The sequence below is a fragment of the Lagopus muta genome, chromosome 4 (assembly GCF_023343835.1).
Source record: "Lagopus muta isolate bLagMut1 chromosome 4, bLagMut1 primary, whole genome shotgun sequence".
Taxonomy (NCBI): Eukaryota; Metazoa; Chordata; class Aves; order Galliformes; family Phasianidae; genus Lagopus; species Lagopus muta.
Genome location: NC_064436.1, coordinates 9,653,129 through 9,668,032, shown reverse-complemented (window position 1 = coordinate 9,668,032; position 14,904 = coordinate 9,653,129). Strand labels below are relative to the sequence as shown.

General features: G+C 44.3%; 1 protein-coding gene across 6 annotated transcripts in view; it reads left to right on the top strand.

Moving 5' to 3' along the window:
- SLC7A11 (solute carrier family 7 member 11) overlaps positions 1 to 14,904 on the top strand; it is a 286,289-nt gene that overhangs the window by 227,511 nt on the left and 43,874 nt on the right. For 4 of the 6 annotated variants that reach the window (XM_048942977.1, XM_048942976.1, XM_048942978.1 and 1 more), the window contains 3 exons: positions 1,956 to 2,175; positions 4,687 to 4,813; positions 8,490 to 8,605. In XM_048942977.1, coding sequence (XP_048798934.1) covers positions 1,983 to 2,175; positions 4,687 to 4,813; positions 8,490 to 8,605 — 436 coding nt within the window. In that variant the 5' untranslated portion in view covers positions 1,956 to 1,982. Of the gene's footprint in view, positions 1 to 30; positions 2,176 to 4,686; positions 4,814 to 8,489; positions 8,606 to 14,904 lie in introns of those variants that run through there. The other 2 variants (XR_007376682.1, XM_048942975.1) reach the window with 2 other exon arrangements.

The window sequence follows — 14,904 nt, the reverse complement described above, 5'->3', positions numbered from 1 at the left end:
AAGAATGACTGCATTACACTATTAGATGTTTCAAGATGTCATGTGTCTATTCTGTAAACAGCCTTCGGAAATGAGAATAAAGATCATCAGCCCACCCCAGTTCTGTGGTTAATGCTTTTTCCTGGTTCGATCTGGTTACTTACTTCAGGCATTAATAATCTTGTTGAGAGACTGTCTAACGAATGTATACCAAGGGAAAACAGTTCCGTGTAGTATGACACCTCCTCGTGGCTTTGTGTGTGACCAGAACTGGGGGAGTCAGCTCAGTTCGGACCCTGCAGTGCTGCGTGAGGAGCAGGCATGTCCCGAGGTCAGGTGGAAGCAGTGCTGGGGCAGGCAGGGCAGGATGTGTTCAGAAAACAGGCATTGCCAGTCTGCAGTCAAAAGCTCAAATGCTTTCTGTTTTTACCTGCGTGCATTTAAACCAGATAAGCTTTTAGCATGCCTTGTTTCACCTCGGTGCAAATGATTACAGGTGAGTGATAACTGAAAATGTGAGGCTTTAAAATCACTGTAATTTTACAGCTGTAGTGTTTTAGTACTTCAGCATCTCCTGTTTCCCAAATAAATGTGAAAGCACAGTTGTGCTCGGAGCTCAGCGCCTGTTTCTCACATGATAAAATGCTGCTTTACTGCTATCTTTCCCCACCCCAAGCCCAGGTCCCAATTAAACAGCAACCCCGGGAATCACTTCTTTGTGCACTGATCTGATCTGAAGCCGGGAGCAGCTGCAGAAGTTAAGCTGGGCAGGATTTTTCCCTTTGGCACATATTGCATGCCCCTTAATTAGCTGACAAGTGCTTGAAGGCTAGTGATTTTCACTCTGCTTGAGGAGAGGGTTCTTCTTTTTAAGATTTTAATTTCTCAGGTTGGAATTTGAGGAATCGGGTGGTGGAACAGAAGTTTGCAGGGTCCAGCAATAATCTTTCTGCTCTGAGAGCCTTTGTGAGAGGGAACACTTGGATTGCAGAGTGGCTGGAGACCCCGTGCTCCCTGCAGCTCTCCTCCTGCCAGAGCATGGCATCTGCAGATGGGGATGGTGTTTCTGAAGGGGAAATGTCACTGTCGAGTTGCTACCAACATCCCAGAAATACCGCCTGTATGAAAATCACTGTACTGGGGAAATAACCTAGATTTTCACCAGTCTGATTTGGGTGTGTTGCCAGGCAACACGGGCTAACAGGGGTTTGTATGTGTTCTTTAGGTAGGTGTAGACAGTTCTCATAAGCTCACAGGTAGGCAGAGGCTGACCCACTGCAGCAAGACGAGGAGTTCAGCCCTGCGTGCTGAACTTTCACTAAGAGAACTGAGAGAAAAAGCAGCTGGATCAGACCCAGAGCTGACGTATCCTGTTTGATTTCTTTTCCCCTCGCGCTCCGACACGCTTTGTGTTTCGGCAGGCTTTTGTTTCTGCATACAAGTTGCTCTAAAAAATTGGGGAGCGTGTCTGGGGGTGCCGGCGGCGATGTTCTGAGCTCGATGGGCTGGGTTTCCTGTGAAGGCTTTGTTCCTCCTACCACGCTCAGGTCGGTTGTGCAACATGCCCCTACGCTTTGAGAAGAAAAAAAAAAAAAAGTGCTGAGTAATGCCAGAGGTTTCTCAAATGGCTGATGCAAACCTGGAGAATTTGCATCATCATTCAGCTGGAGTAACTTGGTACGACAAGAGCTTAAATACAGGTCCACGCGGAAGCTGAGCTGGTTCCCAACGATAGGGCAGTGCCCGTGGGCAGGGTGAGGGTGCAGGTGCTGCGAGCACTGGCAGGCAGCGGGGCAGAGCAGAGCTCTACCTGCACGTAGGAGCAACCCCGCTGATAAGAGGCGGCGGAGGAAGAGGCTGAGAGAGGGAACAGCTTGTGAACTTTTTGGCTGCGCTCGCTGTCAGCACTCTGGTGACACGGTAGCATGGTGAGGAAAGCTGCCGTCGTGACGGTGTCTAATGGGAGCTACTTGCAGGGGCAGCCGAACGGCAGGTTGCCCTCCATGGACAGCAGGCAGCCTCAGGAGAAGGTGGTACTGAAGAAGAAAGTCACGCTGCTGAGGGGGATCTCCATCATCATTGGCACTATCATTGGAGCTGGCATCTTCATCTCACCCAAGGGGATCCTGAAGAACACGGGCAGCGTGGGCATGTCCTTGATGGTCTGGACAGCATGCGGCATCCTCTCGCTTTTCGGTAAGTCTGCTCAATGCTTCCAATTGGTCTGGAGGGGCAGCCGGTGGATTATTCCTATTTTTTGTCTGATTTTCCATTGGATATCAAGGCTCAGCATGGAGCCCGAGGACCAATGGGGCCGCGGAAGGCTTTTGCTCTGCAACAAGCTGTGTGCAAGGCACAGCAGTCCACAGTCCCTGTCACCCGGCACTGTGTCAGCACAGGTTGTGAGTGCAGGTTGTTTCTCATGGGTCCCTAAAGAAAAAAGCAAGTGCCCGCTTTCTCCCGTTAGCTGTGCTGTATGTAATATGCTGTTTTTCTGGCTGTAAGAAGTAGCTCACAGCTTGCTTGTGAGGCCCCTGGCAGCTGGCGTGCGGGGCAAACTGTTGAGGCAGCTTTGCTTGGTTCCCTGGAGGCTCAGTCAAGGTCTCAGGGAATAACTCCCACCGGGTGTAATCTGTGTTGGTATGAGAGGGAGCAGTGCAGTAACACCAACAGCCCCTCTCCCCTGTCTCATGTTACTGCTTTTCACTTTATTCCCAGCTTGCAGTGTGCCTTGAAAAGTTCGGCTTGCGAGGATGAATGTGGTAGAAACAAATGCGTAAAATGAGTTTTATGGCTGGCCTGCCCATTGTGGCAGTTTTTACTAATTTTGCTGTGTTTCTTTTTAACAATATTACATTCTGAGGAATGCTGGGTGGTTTGTTCTGTACACAAAGCCCCATTCAGAGCGGAAAACCCCACCCTGGCTCCTGGGGGACAGAGGGTCCATTGACCTCCTTAATGAGTTAATCTCAAAGAAGCGGAGGAATAACATGAGCATTGGCTTTATTTAAAACAGAGACGACTTGTTTTCTGGCACGAGGTAGGGAGGACAAATAGGGGCTAACACGTGTCTGTCTAATAGGTGGAATGTGCAAATGCCACCCTGTGTAACTTGGCTCTGAGCTTAAAAGCAGCATTGAGCGTTTGGAGGCTAAGTCCACCCAAGCCAAACAGATGTTTCAAGAAAGTTAGGACCTGTTCTGGTCAGATGTTAATTGTATTGGCACAATGTGCAACATGTTTTGTTGTCCAAACTTTTAAGTCCTGCCTATAACAAAAATTCCCCTATAAAGAAACACCTCAAATACAATTCGTAACCCTGGCATAGGACCCTGGTCTTTAGGTGCAGTCAAAACAGAATTTGCTTAAGCATCTCCTGTTTAGCTTTAACTTCAATAGTAGCAATTTTCTGACTGTGAAGTAAAGTCTGCAGAAAAAAATCAGGTGGCTTTTCCTTGGCGTTTTCCAGATCTCAACATTCAGAGATCTGTCTCATTTGGTCCAGTAAAAGATATTACCTCTTCCCTCTAAATGGACCTGCTACAGTTGTTATTTCATAATATTTTTGTCATTAATGTTTCTCATTTCGTACAAGACTTAAGGCCTCGTACAGAGGTCACCTAGGCTCTTGCTGAGGCTGTCTGTGCAATATGTATCAAACCATGGTTTGATTTCATTCCAAATCACTCCAGAGCAGGTTGGCAAGAGAAAACCTATGAATATATTTTTTTAATGTGGCTCTAAGAATTTCTTTAAGTACCTTTCCGGGAAAGCTAAAGATGATTGGATAAAAGCTGTCATGTTTTTGCAAATCCCCAAACAAAGCAAAAGGAGGATGTAATGTGTTGTAAAGTCTTACGGCTTCTTTGGGCTTGGTGTCGGGAGGTTTTGAAAACTGTAGTTTTCACCTTAACATGAAGCAGCATAAAAGCAGGTAGGGAAAAGGCTTTGCATATGTTGCTGATCTGTGTAACGCTTTGTGTAATGCAGTGCTTACAAACTGGTTTTCTTGTGGCTCCTCCAAAAAGGGCTGCCTGCATTGAGCAGACCCAGTGCCCTCTTTGCCCATGGAATGAAGAATCCACAGGCTGTAAGGCTGAATGAGGACCAGCGATCACGCATGGTCACAGTGTGCTGTTACAGCTCTGTGATGTCAGCATCATGCTGACAGCAGCCTTGAGCATCTCCTCAGGGAGCTGTTCTTTGCTGAGAAATCCAATGCTCATAGAGCTAAGCCATTCCCTGAGTTTGGTGTGCAAGACTTCAGTGGTACCAGTGAGGAAAATCCTCCATCTGTGATTCCTGCTTCCAAACATGAGCCAGTTGCTTGCTCTTCCTGTGGCTGAGGAGGGAGGGGAATGCCATATTCAGGCTTTCCTCCAAGGATGAGGCAGGTTGGATGGCGCCGGGCAATATTTGCTCACAACTATGTGTCAGAGGGCTTTGCACTGTTGGCATGATGCAGCACTTTGTGCCACACCAGTGTGGATGAGTAAGAAGCACCTTGCTTGTAAACACTTCGTGCCATGGCTTACACAAGTCCACCGGAATGACATGGAACTTCTAAGCCTCTTGAAAAAAGAATATGGAGGATTAGAATGTACCAGAAGTTGTTGTGTTACCATAGCAGCTCGGTTGTTCACCTTACAGATGCTTGGAAAGTTGTTTCTGGATGTCTCTTGTGATGCTTCAGTTTCACTCTCACAGGTGCCCTCTGCTATGCTGAGCTGGGAACATGCATTAAGAAATCTGGTGGTCACTACACGTATATCCTGGAGGCCTTTGGCCCGCTGCCTGCTTTTGTGAGAGTCTGGGTGGAACTGCTTGTTATTCGGTAAGTTTGTTGCTTCTCTTGTGGCACAGCGCTTCTCAGTCATGATGAAAACTCTCCACTATGTGAAGCACAAAAGAAATCAAAGATATCTTGATCTATTAGCTAAGTTTTTTAGTGTGGCTGCTCCAGACAATTTAACAATGCTGTTTTGCTTCTCACCGTTGAAACATTCAAAAAGACATATGTGTATGTATGGAAGAAAAAGAGATTCTACAAAAGCTGTCTGTCACACAAATTCAGTGACTTATTTTGATTTTTCTAAGCTTACTACATCCATTGATGTTAATACCCATGCCTACATGAAGTATAGTGGAAGAGGAATGTCACCTTTACATTTTCTAAGCTGAGGTGCTGGTTTTTGGAGCAGTCTCTGTTGTCTGTGGATACAGAAATAACACCTGGCACAGATGTCACCCAGAAGATTTGAGATCTGGGTGCACTGTGTCTTCTCTAGATGTCAATTCTGGTCCCCATCTTTTGTTATCACGGTGTGTTGGAGAAGAAAGTTGGCCAAATAGTGCAACATTGAGTCCTTATGTATCTGAAATGCCCAAAGTACTGATGTGGTCGTATGCTTGTGGTTGATACAGCCCTTGACATTGTATAGGGAAATTACAACAAGAAGATGCAGAATGACTAGATTGTTGCAAATAAATTTGCATAATGTAAACTGATCTTTTTGATGAACTAAAATGTGGCCTGTTGGGGAAAAAAAATATATCATTTTACAGTATTACTGGAACTGGAGGGCTCGTTGCTTATAGAATAGGGCAGTTCATTTGTGTGACATAAACTCAGGAATGCTGCGTTCCTGCCCTAGGCCAATCAGCACTTCTTTGCCTTCTCTTCTGATACGAGCAAATGAGTCACCGATGCACAAGCCTCATCACAAATCGCAGCTATGTTTACATAATATTGACGAGTTCTAGCACAGACTGTTGAGTTTAAAATCGCTAACAGTGCTGACTCATTATGAAGCCGTAAATCCTTATCTCATTTCCAGAGGAAATGATTGTGTGTGTCAGATGACCCCTTGCATCCTACTCACTCATACGTAACCTTTGAATAAACTCCATCGAATGTGACAAAAGAGTGGATCCCTTAATCTTATTAAATGCTTTCTGAAAAGAAAACCAGCAAGAGGAAGCGGAGTTATGGTTTTCATCGAGGGAGGCAGTAGTGTGAACGTAGTTATACCCTTACACAATCATGAAAGGAGAGTCATGTGAGAAATCCCCTTGTTAACCTGCACCCTAGTAGGCGAGGGGATGCTTTTCCTAGGATGAGAGTACCCACAAGAAACCAGACCTTGTCAGTTCCTCTCCTCGATTATTGTTTTCATTTCTTTTGTACAAACGACGGCGTCCCAGGAGTGCCATCAAAATACTCTTAGTCATTGCACTCTGCCCCACACCCAGTAAATAATCACGTTGCATGGGAAAGAACATCAGTGGGTCCTTTAATCATCCAAACCAAGAGGCAGCGAGGGAGATGGACTTGTTGTAACTTGTGTTCAGAGCGGCACTGCCAAAACTCTGGGCACAGTTTTAGGGCTGACTCTGGCAGGGCAAACTAGTTGGCTACAGCTACCAAAGGGGCTGAGCCTTGGTGCATAGCGGTGTTATTGTCAGGGGGCCGAGCTGCACGCATACTTCTCACTTCAGCCTTTTTTTCCTCTGAGTGGTTGCGGGATTTTCGTGCCCACAACCAAAGTAAACATTTTCTGTTCTCATATATACTTACAGCCACTATTTTATGGTCTAAGACACACGTAGCTGTGTCCACATACTGAGTAAACCATGCTAGCATCGCCTGTAGAAGCGCCCCATGCTCCTCATCCAATACAGGTGGGAGCACCTTTTCTCTCAGCAGTCAGGTGCACTATGTACTAAGGAAAAAAAAAAAAACAAACAAGAAGAAAAAAACGACAGGTTCTCAAACAAGTGAGGGTGAGTGAATGAGTTGTCTGCAGCACTTGGATCTGGTGATTGCCCACAGGTTGGGTAAGAGCATGCTGCTGAAGAGGTGACTCATGTGCCTGCAGCGTGTGCTGCCAGCCCTCTGCCTGCCCCTGCCCACTGGCTTTCTTCTTCAGGTTTTTTCTTTTCTCTTTGCCCTTAAATGAAAGCTGCTAATTTGCTTTGTGTGCATTTGTGAGCGCACAGCTGTTAGGAGCCTGCTGATCCTTATGATTGCAGTCAAAAGGGAAATGCCCCATTCCCTCAGCCTTGGCCTCAACTGGCAAAGTGCACTGCCAGCAGCATCTCTCCAGTTTAAGAAGCCAGGAGACTTAGCTATTTATTAAAAATATAACCTTAACAAGCTTTGTTTTTAAAAGTGAATGGTGTGGAGCTAGATTTTCCTTAAAACAAGAGGGAAAAATCCAGGTTCTGGAGGAAGGACCTGAGGCTGAGGAGGCAAGCCAGGGAAAACTTCAGAGATCTGCTCTTCTGCCTGATCCAGGCCACTTCAAACTGGGCAGATACAGAACATGAGGGCTGGAGGCCGGTGAGCTGCCTATGTCAGTTAGATAGGTAAAGGCAGCAAATGGATGGGTAGAACAAGTGCCCAGGCTATCGTCTGCCTTCGCTTGATGTGGAAAGTTTCTTAGGAAGATGCTTCAGGTCTTTGCTCCCAGCGGTTTTGTCCAAAGCAGTGTGTGATGCTTTGGTTGGTTTGTGGCTCTTTTTGGTTTAAAGGTAAAACCCTCTGGTAGGAAATCCAATTTAGGATTTCGGTGAACAATAACAACTTCTCTGCAGTATTTTCACACAGTTCTTAGCAACTGTGTTTTAGTTAAAATTCAACTGGGAGAGGTATAGTCTGCACTGAAGGCATTGTTTTATTAAATGCTGTAGATTTTTCATAACAAATTTGCAGGGACTCTTGTTTCACTCAAGAATCCCTTGAGGCCCCTTGTCTCGTTGCTGTGTGTAGCAGTATGATGGAGATCAGATCCTGTGATCTGTCCAGTAGAAGGTAACATGTGAAGGCTTGTGGCAAATACTTAGCTGGTCTCAAGGAGAAAGGCTGTAGGGATGTCATTTCAGATTGGGAAATGCAACAGGCTTGCCTGCCTTTCATTAATGTTCCTCTGTTGCACGAAAGGGGCTTTCCGTGCTTTGAGGATTTTCCCTGCCACAGTGCTGGAAAGTTGTTTGTCAATAAAATTAACATGCATTTTAAGCAGTGTTTGCATTTTAGGAGATGCCATTTTCGTTCATCTTTTATATATTGAAGTCTCAGACTTCAGTAACAGACTCGATTTAATTTTGTGCTTCCTATTTCAGTAAAGCAGAGTTCTCATCCTCACTGAAATTAATATATTTGTCTATGAGGGGTGAGATATATCTCACCACCACAGTTCAGTCTTCAACAACTTTTAAACTTTTAATTTGCCTATGCAAATTAAATCTGGCCATCTTCACTGCGAGCATGGGAATGGATATTTGCACTGATGCATCTCCTTTCTTTGTATGGCTGCTTCACACTGGTTATCTGTTATGCTCAGAAATCATGGCCTGTGGTGCCATAGTTGCCAACAGGCACCAAAGCTGGGTACACCTTGTGGTTCTGTGATGATAATGCTACAGTGTGATCTCAAATGAGTATTGTTTACATGCTATTGCAGATCAATTTTGTGATTTCTTTTTCCTATTCTTACTTTTTGCTCTAGCCCTGCTGCCACAGCAGTGATATCTTTGGCATTTGGACGCTACATTTTGGAACCTTTCTTTATGCAGTGCGAAATCCCAGAACTTGCGATTAAACTTATTACAGCTGTTGGCATCAGTAAGTATCTGATTTTAGTTGTCAGAAAGAGTAAAAATGATGTAAATTTAAAAAAAAAAAGTTAATCAGACACTGAAAAGGTAGACGTTTGCTGTCAATGGTTGCAGAGTGAGTGTGCATCCAGTGCCAAGGGCATCGGTGTGATTTTTTTGCCTGTGTGTGTTTCTGTAATAGTAAAACAAAACAAAACAAAAACAGAAAAGAAGAGCAGATTTTATTAATGGCAGAAAAAGATGTATTGCTAAGCCTGATTATGTTGCCACTTGAATTAATGGCAGGACTCTTATTACTTTTGTGGAAGCAATTTCAGTCCCTGGGAGATGACAAGCCAGTGCCAGAGATACAGAAGAATGATTACTTGATTTTAAGTGCATTGCTCTACCTTGGCAAGCACTTGCCAAGTATGATGCCATGAAGAGATGTACCGCTCCTGACTGGAGCACAGACAACATGAGATCATCATTCTTAGTCCCTCACTGTCCTGTGCAGTGATAAAACTTACTGAGGCACTCACAGCTTGGGAAGCAGGAGCCCAAATGACTTTGGGAGCAGGGTGAGCGGTTGGCTCGAAATGCTCATTTATTATGAGTAGCTTCTTCTCCTCTTTCCAACTTGACAATTAGTGTAAAGGGGTTGTTTGGGGACACTGAGAAGTAAAACATGCTGATGGCAGGAGGGAGGCTAGCCCTGGGCTTCTTGGTGTGCCTGGACAGCGTGTGAAGCTGTGTGAAATGGAAGGCACGGTCCTGGTGCGAATGAGAGTTAGAGTCATGCAGCAGGAGAGGTTTGTTTCCAGTTTTGTGCAGTGATCGTGGATGATGCTCTCTCTTTCACACATACACACACACTCAGCTGTGCTGGGAGGAGCGTGCAGGGCAGATCGGAGTAATTAGTAACAGATTGTTCCTTTCAGTTCGGCCAGTGCACATATCAGAAATAAAAGGGCTGGAAAAAAGGAATTAAGACATGCAAAATGATCAAAGGCATGCAGGGGACCACTTTAATTTTGCACAATAATAGGTTCAGATGACTTTTTCTTTCTTTGGGGAAGTGAGTTCAATTGACATGGAAATTTTCGGTCTCCAGGTTACTGGGGCTTTTTGTAGGAGCTCTCTTGATAAGAGCTCTCTTCTGCCAGGAGTGTTAAAAAACCAGTGTGTGACCGCATTTCTTTCTGACTTAATTATGCACAAACTATAGGTTTCATAGGAATAATTGAATTAAGGCTTGAATTTCGAGGTCAATGACTTTTTATGGCTACATCTGTCTAAAATATTTCAGTGAAAGATAAGGATGAAACAGATGTTCAGTAACTTCAAGGTCACTGAGACAGAAGGAATGTTAAGTGAGGAGTCCATTAAAAGTGTTTTGTTAAGTGCATTGCGATTCAAGCACAATAAGCGAACAATTTGAAATAGATTTTTATTGCTTTTAATTTAATTGAAAATCTGTGTGATAAACCGAGGCTACACAGAGTAATTAAACAAAGAAGTAACATTGCGGGGTGGGGGGGGTTGGAGATACGCTGGAATAATTACACCCTGAAGGGAGATGGGAGTTCACAGCAGCCTGTTCCTATGGTGACCGAGGGTCTGTGCAGAGCAGGTAGGATGTGCTGCTGTCTCACTGAAGCGAGAGATTCTGGTAGAAAGTTTGTGATTGTGATTGGGACGGTGCTGAGAAAAGCAGGGGCCTGTCAGACTGAGGCTGCGTTGTAATTCTTCGCACTGTGCTGTTTAGTGGATTTTCCTTTGTGGCAGTTTTTTGATCCGATGCTGCACTCTGGGCTAAGCTATCTGAGAACATACAGCTGTTATTCTTGCTCTGTGAGAATTAGCTGGTGTGGTGACTGTGATGAATGTTCTGTGTTGTGCTGGTAGGCAGAGTGATAGGTGAGATTAAGATGTTGAGCTGCACAGACACATTGGAGCCCTGAAGATCTTATAATCCAATTTAACGGTGGCAAAGGTAGTGTTTACTTCCACCGGAGATTTTGTTAAGTTAATGAAAATATGAGCTTATGAGCTTTTTGTCATCCTGTCCACCCTTGGTCCCTTCTACCATCTACGTCTGCAGAGTGCTCACTATATACCTACTGCATGGGGAGGAAGGTAGTAAGAAGCATCACTAACCTGCGTCCTTGAAAGAAACTTTACTCTGTAGTGTTATCCTGTATTTTCTGATCATACTACAAAGGGAAGGAAGAGATTTGGAAAAATCTCCAGGCAGTCCCCTGCCCCAAAAAAGATCAATGCATCTCTAAACAGCTCCCAACAGATGTTTGTCTGCAGCGGTCTTCACAGTTCCAGGGGTGAGTTCCTACACCTTACCCAGTGCTGTAGCCCAGTTTTTCCTGTCCTTTTCGCAAGAAAGTTTTTCTTATTCTTTTTATTTTTTTCTTTTTATTTTTTATTTATTTATTTATTTATTTATTTTCTGTTCTGCAATTTAAGCCTATTATTCCTTGTGTTACATAGAGTGAATATGGAGGGCACTTCTTGCTTTCCTCTTTATGGTCAGCAGGACAGGTTTGTGAAGGGAGATAAGGGGGGAGCAGTGAAATACTGCATACCAACATTGTGCATGGCCAAGACTGATATTCACGAGAGTTCCTTTTGAACTGCAATGCAAAGGTTGCCTGAGATGGATGCAGGCAGGATTAAGATGGCAGTGGCAGACACTGCTGACTCTCAACAAGCTGCAGAAAAGCACTGCTTGCAGAATGGCCATAGCTCACTCCTCTCCCACTGTTCCACTTCCTTGTCTCTGTGATGCAAAAGGAAAAAGGGTGCTGCAGAGAAGATGGAGATCATATGAAAACTAAAATGGAACCATGGGAGATGGTGACTTTTAAAAATATTTCCGTCTTTATTCATTATTTAGAGGAGCAAAGATGTGCTGGGCATAAAGTTCACCCTAAAATCACACCCGTCCTGAGCTGTAGATGCAAATTTTCTATTCCAGGCTATGGTGCTTTTGTCATGGGTACTTTTTTTCTTTCTTACTTAATTAAACAAAAACTCTTCTTCATGTTTATTGCTTTTCCCAACGAAGAAGACATTTACAAAGCATGGAGACAGGCAGTGCAAAAGAAAAATAGAAATCTACATTCAAATTTTGCTTTATTTGTATTTTTCAACTCTTTTTGTAAAGTTAAGCTTCTTTGTAATAGTGAGCAAGAGGTTATGCTGCGTGAACATATTGAACTGTGTTGTTGATGTATAGCCTGAATGGCACGCAGCCTTAACTGAGCCAGTTCTAATCTTTTCATTTGGTCTAAATATCAGAAGTCAAATAAACAGGATTCAACGGTAAAGAACTGTGAAACTGAAAGCAGGTTACCAACTCTTACATCCATAAAGTTTTTCAACTCAGTCAAGCACATTTAGGGTAAAATATGTAATTTTTCCTCTCTTTGTGTTCGGAGGTCTGCCAAAAAGACCGAATTACTCAAGTTGTGTCTGCTAGACAGAAGCCGTATCGTGCTTGGAAATCAAGGTCAGCTCTACAGATCTGTCAGGGCTTGCTGGCAGATACTCTGGGAATTTTTGTTGGCATCAATTGTGGATGTACATGGGAGCCAATAGCTGCTTTTTCTACCTTCACGGCAGATGCTATGGACACTGCTCTCTCCTGCTGACAGTTTTCAGACAAGTGGTTTAAATTAAGACATCACTAGGCTGTAGGAATAGCAAAAGCTGCTCCGATGGGTGCTTTTGTGCCGCCTGTGACTTCATTTTAACTGGTGCATTAAAAGCCAGAACCTAAGGATACTTTTTGCTTTGGGTAAATGCCTTAACCCTAACAGCCTGACAAGTCAAGGGAAGGCAGCTCCCTTGGCTTCCCGCTGAGGCAATGGTATTCCTGAAAAGTAGGCTGGGATGCTTGCTGCTGCTTCTCCCATCAGGTGTTGTTATCCCTTTATAGCTGTGGCTGTGTGAAGGGTAAGGATTGTGAAAAGCAACATGGTTAGTGTTACCAATTGTTCACAAACCCTGTTTGTTCTCTCTCCATAGTTCTGTAGATTAGGATTCATCTCACTTTTAGTTAGGTATTTAGTTATAGCCGGTTGCCTCAGCTCCCTTTAAAATTAGTGAAGGAAGGGGGGGGGGGTACATCCTTCCTGAAGGCAACTGTTCTCTTTACTAGGCGTCTGAAAGATGGGTGATTAATCATCCTGTGGAGGTAAATGTCTTTTCGGAGGATGCTGGCAGACCAGCCACCTGACTTTTAGCTAACCAGTTGTGAGGTGAGTCCTGCTTTTACTGTCCTTTTGTCTGGGGACTTGCTGTGTCCTTCTGATCTTTGCTGTGATCCTGTATCAAAGACTCTGCAATCTTGAAATATCCCTGCAATATCCTATTTGTAGAAGTGTGCTGTTGATAATGACTGCAGACCCAAGATAAAATTTCCATCTTCATTTGTGCAGTTGCCCAACTCTGCAAGGGAATTGCTCTTCTGGAGGACCATCCAAGCTAATGGCGCTGTGCACTGGATTGGCTGCAAGCATAGCCTTCTTTTACGTTTCCAGTCAAATGAAGATGCTTGCTGTGTGCATTTTGCTTTCTCCATTTCATTAAGAAGCCTCAGCTGAAGCACTCTGCTGGTTTGACTTTGCGGGCAGGGATGGAATAAGTTTAGCAGCCTTCTTACGTGGAGGTTGTCTTCACAGAAACATTGCTCTAGGTGCTTTTCTTTCAAGCCACTGTGGCTCTTAGGCAGATTTGTGGTTTGTGATTTGTGTGCGGCTGACGAGCAAGCAGGGTGATGAGTGGATCAAAATTGATGTTCATTCTAGTTTGCCATCTGATGACATTCTCATATCTGGAGGGTGAAAGCGATGCATTAATGACACTCAAGGAGGGTGAGGATGCTCACATAACCTGTTCTGCCACAGGTCAAGTAGCAGACTGATTGCTGCAGGGGTCTTGAACTCTGAGTATGCTAGTCGTCAAGTCACAGATCTCTTCCTGAGATTGGAACTCTTAGGTGACATTTTCTCGTAGCCTGGTCCCTTCCTGGGCTTGTCCTGTGGAGTAGTAAAAGGCACTGTAATGAACTTTGCAAGAAATCTGAAAAGAGTCAGTGCTTGTTTATGGCACGGGATTTCTTAGTAGCTTAATTGCTGTTGGTTAAATAACTATGTTAATATACTAAGCTTGAATGACACCTGTTAGCCTTTTCTACCCTATTTTCCTGGTGATCGAGCCCTAAGAAAGAGAGGGAGCCTTGGTAAGCACTGCTATTCGGCAGTGAATTAAGGGGAGCTTTCAACGTTTCAGTTAGTGAAATTACATCAACGTAATATTGGGAAAGTAGAGTAATGAGGTGGGCCCCATGGATTTTCTATTTCCTTCTAAATATACACACACAAGGATTTAATGAACCAAAAAAGTGTTTGGGTCTCAAATGAGACTGTAAGTCCAGGTGATACTTCTGTGACTACTTCTGTGACTCAGAAAATGCTAAAATATGGTAAAATACAGAATGGAAAAATATTGTAACCTTTAAGGTTTTGTTTGTTTGTTTGTTTATTTTTGGTGCAAATTTAAAACTAAGTGATAGTGTGAGTTTGTGTTGACTTTGGTCAACAACATTGGTTGATTTTGGTAAATTGTTCACTTGAGTGTGGGACCTGCACTTTCCCAAATACAAATTTCAGAAAATGTTGTTTACATTTTTTTTCTGGATTGCTTGTAGCTTTCTCACAGAATCACAAAATGGCCCAGATTGGAAGGGACCTCAAGTAAGGATCATGAATCTCCAACCCCCCTGCCAAACACAGGGCCACCAACCTCCCCATTTAATACCAGACCAGGCTGCCCAGGTCCCCATCCGACCTGGCCTTGAACACCTCCAGGGACGGGGCATCCACAGCCTCTCTGGGCAGCTGTTCCAGCACCTCAACACTCTCTCTATGAAGAACTTCCCCCTGACATCCAACCTAGATCTCCCCTCTGTCAACTTAAAACCATTTCCCCTTGTATTGCAGTTATCTACCCTTTCCAAGAGTTGACTCCCTTCCCTTTTGTAGGCTCCCTTTAGGTACTGAAAGGCTGCAATGAGGTCACCCCGCAGCCTTCTTTTTCCAGGCTGAACGAGCCCAGCTCCCTCAGCCTGTGTTCATAGAAGAGATGCTCCAGCCCTCTGATCATCTTTGTGTCCCTCCTCTGTATCCTCTCCAACAGCTCTCTGTCTTTCTTGTAATCTTTTTGATTTCAAGGGAGAATTGCTTATAAATACACTTTGGCCTTGCCACTGGCCAGAATCAATACAGAAGGCGTGGGACAGCCCAGCTG